This window comes from Equus caballus, chromosome 12 (assembly GCF_041296265.1).
Source record: "Equus caballus isolate H_3958 breed thoroughbred chromosome 12, TB-T2T, whole genome shotgun sequence".
Taxonomy (NCBI): Eukaryota; Metazoa; Chordata; class Mammalia; order Perissodactyla; family Equidae; genus Equus; species Equus caballus.
Genome location: NC_091695.1, coordinates 13953137 through 13967485, shown reverse-complemented (window position 1 = coordinate 13967485; position 14349 = coordinate 13953137). Strand labels below are relative to the sequence as shown.

The 14349-nt window shown below is 39.9% G+C and overlaps 1 protein-coding gene across 7 annotated transcripts in view; it reads left to right on the top strand.

Annotated features, from left to right (window-relative positions):
* Nucleotides 1-3216: 3216 nt before the first annotated feature.
* The window catches only part of LOC138916614 (ubiquitin carboxyl-terminal hydrolase 25-like), a 176060-nt gene continuing 164927 nt past the window's right edge, over nucleotides 3217-14349 (top strand). For 3 of the 7 annotated variants that reach the window (XR_011423892.1, XM_070229565.1, XM_070229566.1), the window contains exon 1: nucleotides 3221-3703. Coding sequence is in view for 6 of the 7 variants with exons in the window: in XM_070229565.1 (XP_070085666.1) it covers nucleotides 3659-3703 (45 nt within the window). In the remaining variant the exon portion in view is untranslated. Of the gene's footprint in view, nucleotides 3704-14349 lie in introns of all 7 variants that reach the window. The other 4 variants (XM_070229563.1, XM_070229564.1, XM_070229561.1 and 1 more) reach the window with 3 other exon arrangements.

Here is a 14349-nt window from a genome sequence, read left to right as displayed (position 1 = left end):
TTAACACGTTAATGCATCTCTTACAAACCTAAGAGGTTATGGGATGGGGCAGGAAAAAAGACAGTTGATGGCATTTAGGTATGAAGTGGAGGATTAAGTAAAGCAGACTGAACATCACTGCTGTGGGCTGAATTGTTTCCCCTCAAAATTCATATGTTGAAATCTCAATGCCTAGAACCTCAGGATAGAACCGTATTTGGAGAGAAGGTCTTTAAAAAGGTAAGTTAAAGTGAAGCTGTTAGAGTGGGCACTAATGCAATCTGCCTGGTGTCCTCGTAAGAAGAAGAGACCCCAGGCCAGTGTGTACAGACAGTCAAACATCTATGAAGGGGCAGCAAGAGGGTGGCATCTGCAAGCCTAGGAGAGAGGACATGGGAGAAAACAACCCTGTTGGTACCTTGGTCTTTGACTTCCAGCCTCCAGACCCGTGAGAAATTACATTTCTGTTGTCAACACCACCTAGCTTGCGCTAGTAAGCTAATCAACTGACCGAAGAAGCGACATCTGGAGACTCAGTGCGTGAGGCACCACTGATGACTGGAGATGCCAATAATGATATCCTTTATCATATAAAACAATATGGCTGCCAGGACCACAAAGCTGTTCCAGTTGGAATGAAAAGCTAGAGTTAGACATGCACTGTAAAAGCATAAATAAACTTGTTTTCTCTCCTTCATGGCTGCCCATTTAATTCAATATGCATTGTACTGTGCATGTATTAGGCAGATAGTTCTCTTACAGGTTCTCATCTATGAACACCTTGTCACTGAATGACATCTCTATCACAATGGTGACATCACAGCAACTTCCTCTTTGAATGATTGCTTATGGTTCCCTTATTGGTGGAAATAAAATTACCCCAGAATCTCAATATACATAAAGACGGAAAATAATTCTGGTCCTCCTCAAAGTAGATTTAAAAACCACTCTTTTGTCATGGACATTGTTCCAATCTACACTATGAATTGAATGTTTCTCTCTTATTTATGTCTCACAAATGTGCTTTAGCAACATGTTAGACTTTTGGTGTCCAGAAATGGATTTTTCAAAACGTTCTAAATAAAAAGAAATGAATAGCCAAGATAGAAGAATACCAGTTTCCTTGGTTCACATACAAGGCACACACTGAATATTCTTAGAAACATCACTTTGATCCAAAATAGAAAAATAGACTTGGTGTTAAGAACTATATTTTTAATTTTATATGAGATCTACCACTTTACCTGTTTACTTGAGTGTCAACAACCTAGAATAATGCAACAGTTTAGGAATTATTAAGTAATGTCCTGAGAATAAGTGATTCCAACAGCCATACATATTAAGACTGACTCATGAGCAGCAAAACTGACATTGCTGTCTGGCAATTAGGATATCTGGCAATGGGTCTTATGTACAATTTTATCTTAAATTCCCATCCTCAATTCATTCCAATTGTACACGTTCTAAAAAATATTGTCTACAAGGAAACTGGAAGTTTTCTCCTCGAAGTTTTACAAAAGAACAGTTAATATTAAAAAATAAAGATAAGTAGAAAATCATTAGAAGCAAGCTGGGAAGGTATATCAATGTGGGCAAGTATGACTACGCGATAAAGGGCTTTATTTGATGATTATGTAGTGAGCGTTGATAAGTAGTTTTTTTCATGGAACTAAAAAATTTAACTCAGAGGAACATTTATTGCCAAATTCTTGAAACTAAACTTTAGCATCTGGCAATATTTTTTTAAACCACACTACTAGATTTTTACGTTACATTTAAACTTTCTTAAATTCAAATGTCATGAACTGGATAGATCTTTTTTTTAAACCTAAAATACAGAGAAACGTGAAGCGATATGTTGGAAAGAACTTTGGGCTATAAATGAGAAAAAATGGACTCTGGTATGCTCCCTTTGACAAGTCGCCTTCTTTGGGTCTCAGTGCTCTCATAAAAATTTGTGCATTCTATCACGAGTGTTGCATTATTCCTAAAATTCTGGGTTTCCAACCATTTCACAACTTTACAAATTCTTCTAGCAAAGGCATAAGGTATCGATAAAATAAAATTTGCAATTTGTTAAAATCAAATGAAAAAGGTCTTAAAAGGTGGTTGAAGATATCTAGGGTACACTGCCAAGACGGCCGTAAAGCGCACAGATTTGTTACAAAGCCTTGAGTTACAATGATCCATGAAGATTAAATAAAGCCAGACAATATTTCAATGATCATTTTCTTAGCTTGCTTTTCTTGTCATCAGATTAAAAAATATGCCTGGATTAGCATATGTGATATTGTATTTGTAACAATGTGCACTGATTATTCCGCCCCTCCCACAGCCGCATCCTCACCTCCTATCCCCGGACTAGCTGTGAAACTCGAGATATTTTTGAGGCCAGAGATTGGTTTCTTAAGGTTAGGTTTTCTCTATAGTTCCATATAGAGTCAAATATTCCATGCGGGGTGGTTAACTGATAATTGGCAACTGGGAATTAGAATTCTGTACCATCTAGGCAGTGAAACTTTGTAATGTTGCCTGTTGTATAGACCATATTTCACTTGTATCAAATCTCCGGGAAATAAATCTTATTTTCCCAGAGCCTAGCAGTGACTGGCACATGTTTGAATGAATGAAGTAGACGGAGAATGTCAATATTCATTTATGTAATAATTAGTTAAGGAAAAAAGTACGTTTCAGCATAAGAACTTCGGACAGCCCTTTGCATAAATCACAGTTGACTTTTCCTGTCAGGCAAGTTGATGGCTTGTGAAATTCCTAGAAAAGCGAGGGGAGAGGACTCAGAGACGAGCCGGCGTTCCGGACCCAGCGCGGTCTGGGGACCTTACTGGGCCTGAAGGGAAACATTTTGTCGCGGAGGAGTTCGGAAAGCCAGCGATCCCACAAGTCCTGGGCACGGGGAAGAAGCTGCCCTCCAGCCTCGGGTTGGAGCTTCGCCGAGTCAAGCGCAGGCGTCGCGTAACCTGCCGCAGGGGGGGCTCCAAGGCCGGACCCGCGGGGCGCGCCCTAGCCCCACCGCTGGAGCACCGGGCCCCGCGCGGCGCGGGGGCGGAGCCGCGAGCGGGGGGCGGGGCTCCGAGGCGGCCCCGCCCCGCCTCCCCGCCCCGCGGGTCACAGTGTAGGGTTAGGGCGGCCGGCGGGCGGGCTCGGCGGGGCTCGGCGGGGCTCGGCGGGGCGGGGCGGGGCGGGGCGGGGCGGGGCGGGGCTCGGGGCGGCTCGGCGGGGGCGGAGCCGGCGGTTGGGAGGGAGGAGGAGTCGCGGCGGCAGGAGGACAGCGCCGTTCCGGACGGCCGCTCCCTGTGTCCCCTCTCCCTGCCCCGCAGTGGCCGGCGAGCCGCCGGCGAAGGAGCGCGCGCCTGACGCGGCCCGCCCTGCTCGCTCCCCGCCGGCGTCCGCCGTCCGTCCGCTCCTGGCCCGGGCCGCGGCCAGCGAGCCGCTCTGAGGCGGGCCGCGCGGAGTCGTGGGGCCGCCGCCGTGGCCCTCGCTGTCGGCGCCTCGCCGCCCCCCCGCGGTGCCCGCGCACGCCGGCCGCCATCGTCTTCGCGCCTGGCTGGCGGGGGCGCTGTCCTGCCCGGCCGTCCGCGCCGCGCATTGGAGCTCGGCGGAGCGCGGCAGCCAGGGCCGGCGGAGGCTCGAGAAGCCGGCCGCCGGCGCCGCGGGGGCCATGACCGTGGAGCAGAACGTGCTGCAGCAGAGCGCGGCGCAGAAGGTGAGGCGGCCCCCGGCCCGGCCCCCGCCCCTGCCCCGGCCCCGCCGCCAGGGCCTCCTCCCCGCGCCCCCCGCCCCGCCGCCTTTGGGGCGTCGTTCCCAGGGCGGGCTGCGTGTGGGAAGCGGGGTGCACTTAGCGGGCTTCCATCCGCTCCCTTCTGGCCGATTGTTTTCCTGGAGCAGACGGTGCCGGGTCTTTATTGGGAGCGACCCTTACATTCCTACACTCCTCTATCTGGCTGCTTAATTAAACTTTCTCCTCCTCCTTCCTTTTTAAAACAATAGAATAGCCACTGGTCATCCCTGATGAGCACGGTTTGTGTTTTGAAGGTGGGAGCCTTCTGGGCCTGCTCTTTGCAAAAGGGTCTCCAGCAGGACCGAATTGCCTGCCTGGCGGGGCAGGTCCGTTTACCAGGTGACTCTCTGTGGAAGTAGAGGGTTCAGTTGGTTCCTTTTCCTCTTTCTGTTTCTTTTTCCCGTTTTCCCCCCATTGAGTATAGAAACTGTCCTTAAGAAGGGAAACCTTTCTGGCCATGTTTACTCCAGGAATCTTTTGTCCCCTGAGTTTGACCTTGTTCCATCGTTTACCCTTTGCTCTTGACTCAGCCACTCATTCAAATGGTCACTCACCTAAGTTAAAAAAAAAAAAAAAATCTGTTTTTGAAGCTTCAAATCTTTTATAGTGAGTAATGAGAAATGCTCCTTTTGTTCTGGATTTTGCTTTCAGGATGTGAAGTGCACTATCATGGCTTGCACCATATCCTGAAGAGTATTTGGCTATGACTTATTTGTCTTTCGGGTGAAAAGCATTTTGGGCAAAAGGATAACATTGCTTTAGTCGTGTTGGGGTTACGGGGGTAACTGGAGTTTATTGTGAGCAGCTCCCGAAGCTGTGTTGGTTTATCAGGGTGAGTAACGAACGCCCCACCCTGTTGTAGTTTTGGCATAGTTATCTCCTACCTGTGCTTGGTTTTCGAATAGGGTCTGCTGTCCTAAAATGGACTGTGTATATACTCACAGCCTGCTAAATTTCTGCTTTGAGATTATTTTTAGAATTTTATGGTAGTACTTGAGGTAATTGAAGATGCTCAAGAATTTTGGAAAGCAAGGATAGTGCATTGTTATTTTAGGCACTTTGGGAAAGTTGATTTTGGAGCTCTTGTGTGTTAGTTAACTGTTACTGGTTAAATTTAGAAGATTATTGCAGGCTGCAGTTTATTTACAGGGAAATAATTTTGGATTTAATATTGGGAGTTAGAACAGTTTATCTGCTAATCCCCTCTATTCTACTTTGAATACCTTAAACTTTAGTTTTTGATGTTGAGTATGTGATAAAGTGTTAGTACTTAAAGCAGGATCTCGTGGTCATATGTATACTAAGCAATATTTAATAGATTTGGTATCATTTTTGCTGATAGTTCTCTTCAGTGTTGAGTATTTATTCAACACAGCCAATTTGTTTCAAAGTGGGAAAAGTAGCTCATATTTTTCACATCTCTTAAATGTGAACAGTGGAAAGAAGTGTGTGAGTTTTTAAAATTGGTTTTGACTAGAGTACTTCTTTAACATAGAATCAGATAATGCAGATCTGCCTGCTTCAGAAGTTTAGGCATAAAATTGTAGGATCGAGAATCAAATTACTGAAAGTGGTCTTGGCCATCAAGTTTAATTTCCTAGTTTAATGAACTCCTCCTTACACAAAGGCAGTAGTTGTTAATCCAAAGTATTACCATTGTGCTGCTGTTTTCAGTGTGTGTGTCAGATTGTCTCACTGGTATTGGGGAAATTTTTTTGGTGAGGAAGATTGGCCCCGAGCTAACATCTGTTGCCAGTCTTCCTTCTTTTGCTTGAGGAAGATTGTCGCTGAGCTAACATCTGTGCCAGTCTTTCTCTGTCATGTGAGTTGCCACCACAGTGTGCCTGACCACCGGTGCTAGGTCGCCGACCACATAGGAACCTGCAAACGCCTGGCCACAGAAGGAAGTGGAGCCGGAACTTAACCACTACCCCATGGGCCAGCCCGAGGGGGGAAATATTTTTGGAGCAGTATAATGCGTGTATTTTTATACTTCCATCAAGGTATTCGTGTGTTTTTTAAAAAGAAACAATATATTTGTTTGCTTTCCATATTAACATAGTATTATATTTTTACTCATATTGGAACTATTTAAAAAATATTTGTATGGGTATAAATACTTTAAGCCATCTACTTCAAATAAATTGGTAGATTTAAATCCACCAAGCTAGTAACTAGGAAGTGGACTTAAGCTAGTAACTAGGAAGTAAACTTCAAACTTTAGAAGAGACAAAAGTGAAACTCTCTGTTTTCACTTAGAAACTTTATGAATTGTCAGTCAAATGAGGTAACTAGTGCATATTGCATAACCAAAATTGAGCCTGTTTTCTGCTCTCCTCAAAATACTTGTGTGTGTGTATGTATGTATACAACATTAGTTTTATGTGAATAGCTGTGTTCTGGGGATTGGAACGCTTCCCTATATTTTCAAGATTCTTTTTTTTTCCTTCCAGAAGGATGACTCTTTCATAAAATACTATAATAATCCTTTATTTAAAAAAAGCGTGCCACAGAACTTTCATAGATCCCTTTTCACCTGCAAGGTAGCTTGTCACAGTATATTTGTAAGGAGAGGGGCTGTCTTTTCTCTGATGTGTTCTTTGCGTGATGGCTGAAGTTTGGCCGTGGCCGGGCGTTGTGACATGTAATAAAACTGCAGAGAGCTGCTTTTCTGAGGTTTAAAGGATACAAGTGAGGTGGAGTTGGGGGGAGATTAGCTGCAGTTAAATCCTGTCAGAATTTTGGTCTTGAACATGTCTTCAGCCTTTGAGCTTGATATTTACCTAAGTGCAGGATCTTTAGATCTCAGAAATTTGATACCTAGATTCAGGTCCCAAAGAGGATTCTTTAGGGCAGCAATAGATGGCTTCGTCCCAGGGACCAAATTAATTTATAGAGTGAAGTGAGCTGGATACCATTTACATTAAATGTATCTTTCTGAGTTGAATAAAATATAAAGTTCCTAAGGGCAGGTATTTTGCCTGTTTTGTTTCACCCTGGTTCCTTGCACATAGTACGTTTCAGTAAATATTTGATGAGTGAAGCAGTGTGTGAATGTTTTCTAAGAAGAATGAGAAGTGCAGTAGTTATTTTAGTTCCCTAACTGAATCTCAGATTTAAGATTATTGAGAAACAGTGAAAGCTCAAGACTGCGGACAGCTGTTGGAATTTAGGCAGTGTAGTGAAAAGATGGTTGGATCTGTATCACCTTTCTGTGACCTTGGACAAGTCATTAAATGCCTCTGAATCTTCTTTTAAAGCCTTAAATTTAGTATGATTAGACATTAGCAACTTTTTTAGATCTGCGTGTTCGGTGGAGCTAAGCATACATTTATTCCAGACAGGGAGTTTAAAAAAAATAGTAGGGGATGGCAGCAGAAGGAATTTTATGGATCAACAATTTTCAGTTAATTACAGGGGGGGGAGGGAGGGGTTAGGTGGGCAGGATTAACCAATCACAGATTAACCAAATTAAGAGTTTAAAACAAAACTTGAAAAATAATACAAACTGGATTCAGAGTAAATTTCTTAGTTAAAATAATGGAGTATTTTCTAATTGAGGTTATCATCTAAAGTTATAGAAATAAAGCAGAGCCTTTCAAGGGACAGTTAACATTTTGTAAATTGCTGTAAATATTATATACAACTGATATTCCTTAGTACTAAATAGTTGGTTATCTTGTTATCAGCATATGCCTTCGTTTGGGCAGAGAGATGGGGAGCCAGCTGCTTATTCCCACCTATTCCTTCCCTTTCTCACCTCATTTTGATTTGTATACTAACATTGTATCCAGCTGCCTTAATGAATTCTCATCAGATCTGATAAATATTCTGTGAGTTTTCTTTACTTTTCTGTGTATACAGTCCATATCATTTGTGAATAATTATCATTCTGACCTCTTCCTTGTCAATATTCAGATTTATTTTTTCATTTACTATTTTATTGCTTTAGCTAAGATTGCAGAATACTCCTAGGATTGATGTTAGTGTCTGTATGTATTGTTTCATTATGATATGGAAATTTCCCTATAGTCCTAAGTTTTAAAAATATTTTGAAATCAGATTTAGATGTTGACTCTTTATCAAATGTCTTCTTTTGTTGTTGCAACGACTGATGTGGTGTTTTATGTGTCAATAAGAACAACAATTGTAATAGATAGCATTTATGGCATATTTACTATGTACTATGTTAAGGAATTGTAATAAGAGCAACAATTGTAATAGATAACGTTTATGGGATATTGACTATGTACGATGTTAAGGAATTGTGCTGAGAGTTTTTTAGACTGTTTTTCATTTCATCTTCCTAACTGCCTTATTAGGTGAGCACTATTTTTTCCCTTCATATTGTGATTGAGGAAACAGTACTAGAGAAGCTAAGAGCTAAAGCAACATTTCACTGCTGGTGTGTGTGAAGGGTGGGCTTTAACTCAGGGCTGTGAGACTCTCGAGCCCCCCATTATGATGGATTGCATTCTGGTAAAATCTCATGTAGTCGTGATGCCTCCAAATTCAATATACTAAATTTTAATCTGGAATTTAATATCTGTATTCTTAAATGAGATTGGTTACACGGTTTGCTTTTGTCTAAGTGGGTAACAAGGTAAAATTAACTCATAAAATTATTAGAAAGCTTTTTGTGTTTTCGTATGTTTTTGTAGGATTGGGTTAAACCATTCAAAATTGGGGACATTTAAGCATTTTTTGTCATTCAATCTAAGTACTTGCTACTTTGAAAGGTTGATGAATATGACTATATCAGGCTGACTTTTATTTAGAGCAAATTTTAGATGAACTTTCCAAATTTTATCTTTTTTTTAGGTTTTCTACCTCTTCCAGTGTCAATTTTAAAATTGTTTTTTAGATGTGGATTTTATTTCATTTAGCTTTCTCTCCATATAGATATGTATATGGATCTGATGTTTTCTCTTAAATCTGTGGGTATATAGATAGATCTCTTTCTCATTCCTGTTAGTTTTGTTCTCTTCTCAGTGATGTTTGAAGTTGATCTATTTTATTGGTCTTTGCAAAATTCAGCTCTTTGTTTCATTTATAACTTTTGTCTTCTAATTTACTTTTATTTTTCTTTAGTAATTCCACCTTTCTACTCTTTTGGATGGTTATTATTCTTTTTATACTTATATTCAATGTTTAGTGAATTTCCAATCATGTTTAATGAAAAACACTTTGGGCTGTGGATTTTCATCAGTTTTGTTTTGAATTTGAATTTATTTTTTGTTCACTCTTTAAAAGATTTTTTTTGGTTTACTTTCCAAGATGTTGCATTTTTAAAATTGTTAACTTTTAGTTTCCATATACTGTGTTTAGAGAACATGATTTATAATAGTTTCAGAAATTTATTCAGATTGTCTTGGGGCCAGCACCGGGGGCGTAGTGGTAAGTTTGTGCGCTCTGCTTTGGTGGCCCAGCGTTCGTGGGTTTGGATCCTGGGCATGGACCTGCACACTGCTCATCAAGCCAGCCTGTGGCAGTGTCCCACATACAAAATAGAGAAAGATCGGCACAGATGTTAGCTCAGGGCCAATCTTCCTCACACACACTGAAAAAGATTTTCTTATGTACATGAGGTTTTAAGGAGCATATGAAAAGGATGGGTATTCTTTGAAAGTTTTAGAGTTTGGGGCCAGCCCCGTGGCCTAGTGGTTCAGTTCGAGAGCTCTGCTTCAGCAGCCCAGGGTTTTGCCAGTTTGAATCCTAGGTGCAGACATGGCATTGCTTGTCGAGCCTTGCTGGGGTGGCATCCCACATGTCACAACTAGAAAGACCCAAAACTACAAATACACAACTATGTACTGGGGGACTTTGGGAGAAAAAGGAAAAAAGTAAAATCTTAAAAGAAAAAGTTATAGAGTTCTTTATTTGTATATTAAATGAACACAGTGTGATTTGAATATTTCATGTTTTTTTCCTTTATCTCTTAAATTCTTAGGGATGTGATATCTCTCCTTTTAATATAATTTCATCAAATTCTCTTTGTATTTCTAATGGATCTAATCCAAACTTGTGTGTCTTTGCTGGTGTTTTAGTAGAATTTCATCATTTGCATATATGGTGATAATTGATAAATTTTTTTATTGTCATCTGAGTTTCTGTTTATTAGTCTTGTTTTCCCTACTCAGTTTTTTTTTTTTTAAAGATTGGCACCTGAGCTAACAACTGTTGCCAGTCTTCTTTTTTTTCCCCCCTGCTTTTTCTCCCCAAATCCCCCCAGTACATAGTTGTCTATTTTAGTTATGGGTCCTTCTAGTTGTGGCATGTGGGACACCGCCTCAGCATGGCCTGACGAGCGATGCCATGTCTGTGCCCAGGGTCTGAACCAGCCTGCTCAGTTTTCATGGATTGATCAGATTTTCCTTGTGTCACCTCCCTTACCCTTTCATTTTTACAGCCTGTCATGATTTGGAAATCGCTGTCTCATTTCTGCTCTTTTAATTTTAAACAAATATATCTAAACGTATTTTTCTGGTAGAGTCAAAAATTGATAATTAGCTTTCCCTCCTTCCCTCTACTCTCAATAAGATAAAACTTTTTAGCTTATTTTTATTTACAGCATTCCTGATTTTGTTGGGATAATATTGAATGTGATTCTGAATGATGACTTCTTAAAAAAAAAATTCTTTTGTTGAGGTCATATTGGCTTACAACATAGTGTAAATTTCAGGTACACATCACTCTGTTTCTGTTTCTGTATAGACTGCATTGTGTTCCCTGCCAACAGTCCAGTTTTTATCCATCACCATATGTACATGTCCCTCTCCCCCTTTGGCCCTCCTCCCACCCCCTTCTCCTCTGGTAACCACTCATCTGTTCTCTAAATGATGACATTTTAAATTTCTTAGGGTATACCTTATGTCAAAAATATTACTTAATTGTGTTACACATTAGCAGTTAGTTTTTAAAAATTATTTTATTTTAACTATATGTTTTTCTGTATAGTATAATACTGTTTCATGTTACTCTTTGTTTTTATTGTTGTTGACTCTTTGTGTAAGCTTGTATCATTTCCCCTTTGGTTTTGGAATCCAGAAATTTCACTGTGTGTGTGTGTGTGTGTGTGTGTGTGTGTGTGTGGTGTGTGTTTATCTTTTTAACAGTTCTGCCTAGGATTTTTGATCTGAAAATGTTAGTGTTCTTCTCAGTAAAATTATTGCTTCTACTGTATTCTTTTTTTTCCTTCTATAACTGCATTATTTGAATATTAGATACCATTCATGTCTTTTCCTTGCTTCAAATTTTATTTTATAATTTCTTTCTCTCCCTTTTTGTCCTATATGCTCAGATAACTTTTCAGTTTGATCATCTATGCTAGTTCTATATTTACTGCCTCCATAGGTGGTCAGATCTTTTGGGGGTTTGTTTTAATAGTATACATTTTTAGTTGGTTCTAAAGTGCATAATAATAATAATAGAATTATAAACATTGGTTCATAATAGCTGTCCATGAAAATGTTTATGAAATTTCTTATCAATTTTTAATAATAAACACACATGAACCCCCTACTTAAAACAAAAGCTGCAACTTTGAAGGTAATCTATATCTAATCATAGTCCCCTTATCCCATCCCTCTCTTTTAATTTGAGATTGTAATCATGTTGAATCCTGCGTTCATTCTCCCTTTGGTTTCTTTTTACTGCATCTCTATATGAGTTCTTGAAGGTATATATTTTTAATTTTAGTTGTTTTAACTTTAGGAACGTTTTTCTACCTCTATATCTAAAAGATATTCACCTCTGTTTTCTACTAAGAAGTTTAGAGATATGATTGCAACACTTAAACCTTATTCCATCTTTACTTAATTTTTGTACTTGGTGTGAGATAGGGATCCAGTTTAATTTTTGTTATGTATATGATTTATTGTTGTTAGTCGTAGCTTATTGAAAAGTTAATGCTCTCCCTCAATGAACTGACGTGCCATCTCTGTCATATACAGAAGCTTTATGTAAAGTGTTCTTTTTTCCCCCTGTTGTCTCAGTTTTGTTCCATCATCCATTTTGTGAATAGCATCCTGTCTTCATTGCTGTAGCTTCCTAATGATCTCTACTACTGGAAAAGTAAGTGGGCTCCTCCTCTTCCAAGGTTTCATGGCACTTCATTCTTCCTTGGAAATTTTGGAATAATCTTACCAAGTTCTCTGAAAAACTCTTGTTGGAGTTTTTGATTAATTCCATTGAATCTTAGACCAATTTGGGATCATTAACATCTCTACAATATTGAGTCTTCCTATTTGTGAACAGAGTATACTTTTTCCTTTATTTAGATCTTTCTTCATTTCTGTTATTCAGTTTTAATTTTAACTGTAGAATTCTAACACATCATTTGTCCTAGATAGTTGCTAATTTCTTATAACAATTATATGTAGCGTTTTAAAATATTTGTTATTGGTTACTGGTGTGTACAGATGCAACTGGCTTTTGTATGTTGCTCTTATATCAAGCCACCTTGCTAAATTTTTCTATTTTAACACTTTTCCAGAGATGATTTTGGATTTTCTCTGTAAAAGATCATACTGTGAGTAAATCATGAGAGTTTTATTTATTTCCAATTTTTATGCTTGTAATTTCATTTTTTTCTTGTTGTGCTAGATGAGACGTCTAAGAAGTAATAATACTGACTAGAAGCAGTAATAGTAGATATTGTCTTATTGCTGATTTTAAAGGACAGTTCCTTACTTTGGTACCTAAGGCATTTCTAAAGTATTTACACGTGTTAGTTGTACAAACTCGTATGTTATAAAGAGGGTTCTATTTCTAAAGAACTAAAAGATATGTAGTATTTTAAATTCTGATGCTTGCATGTACTTTTTCCTTTGAGTGCTGGTGACTCTTGTGAAAATTTTCGCTCTAGGCATCCTGGTGTGGAAATAGCTGGTTTGTCAGCCATTTCTCTGTCATCCTAGGGCCTCTAAAGTGAGGCATTGCATTTCTTTTTTATCATGGGCAGTCCTTTCTCTCTTTTCCCAGCGACCACTTCACAATCGTTCATTTCTGCCCTGATATGCTTAGTGTAAGAGTGGTTACAAGAGTCTTTCCCCTGACACTACACACACACTTACTCTCTAATGTCACAGAACTACCATTTTTACTGAAACCAAAGTGGGTTCCTTCCTGGCGAGTTGAATCAGACCCCCACCAGAAGCAGTTGTCACACAAAGTAGGGCATGTTTGCAGCAAAGAGGAGGCCACGCAGAATCATTTCCAAAGTCATGGCATCCCCAACAAAGGGAAGCAGGGGCCTTTTATTTTGGATGGGAATGAATATTCAAAACAGAGAGGTGGGTATTCGCTTGCTCAGGCTCAGTTGGAAAACATGCTTCCACATACACTGCAGGTTAAGACAGTAAGGCCTAAGCTCCTCCCAGAGCGGATATTTTAGCATTAAAAATGAGGCAAAGGTCATAGGCCTCGCCCTTGTGCTGGGGCTCAGTCTGCTTCAGGTTGGTTGGTGATTGCATCTCTTAACAGTTAAATGCTTCTGACCCCACCGTTGAGTTCCTTGGAGCAGTGAGTCCCTGACAGCATGAGCACTGACTTGCAGCAGTGGCCTGCCTTTTTCCTGCAAATATAAGTGATGAGTATGGTGACATAGCTCATAATAATTGTTGATTTGTGTTATACAGGCATGCCTCATTTTACTGTGCTCTGCCTTATTGTACCTCACAAATATTGCAGGGGGTTTTTTCTTTTTCTTTTTTCTTTTTTTTTTTTTTTTGGTGAGGAAGATTGGCCCTGAACTAACATCTGTTGCCAGTCTTCTCTTTTTGCTTGAGGAAGATTGTCGCTGAGCTAACATCTGTGCCAGTCTTCCTCTGTTTTGTATGTGGGATGCCGCCACAGCATGGCTTGATGAGCGATGTGCGGGTCTGTGCTTGGGATCCGAACCCGTGAACCCTGGGCCGCAGAGCAGAGTGTGTGTACTTAACCACTATGCCACTGGGTTGGCCCTCACATACTGTATTTTTTACAAGACCCTCAACCAGCAAAAATATTATGACTCATTGAAGGCTCAGATAATGGTTAGCATTTTTAGCAATAAAATATTTTTTAATTAAGATATGTACGTTGCGTTTTTAGACATAATGCTTTTGTACACTTAATAGACTACAGTATACTGTAAACATAACTTTGATATTCACTGGGAAACCAAAAAGTTCGTGTGACTTGCTTTATTGCAGTATTTGCTTGTTGCAGTGGTCTGGATCCAGACCCACAATATCTTCGAGGTATGCCTGTTTATGAAAGACCAAATCTGGCCTCTGAAAGCCAGTTTTGGAATGTCACTATGCAGTGTGGGTAAGTAGATGATGTGAAAGTTGAATTTATGAAATGACCTCTTGCGTTTATTTTGGCAAACTTGTGTAAGTAATTTTTCTAAGTTTTCTCTCTCTTTTTTCCTCCTTGACTAACTATTTTAATACAGTTTATCTGCTTTGTTTATAGTCTTGGTCTTTCGAGCCACTGAATATTTTAAAATGTACGTTTTCCTTGTTTCCTTAGCCTTGTTCAAACAGGTGTAGATCAGAGCTTATTCTTACAGTGTGATTTGTGGACTA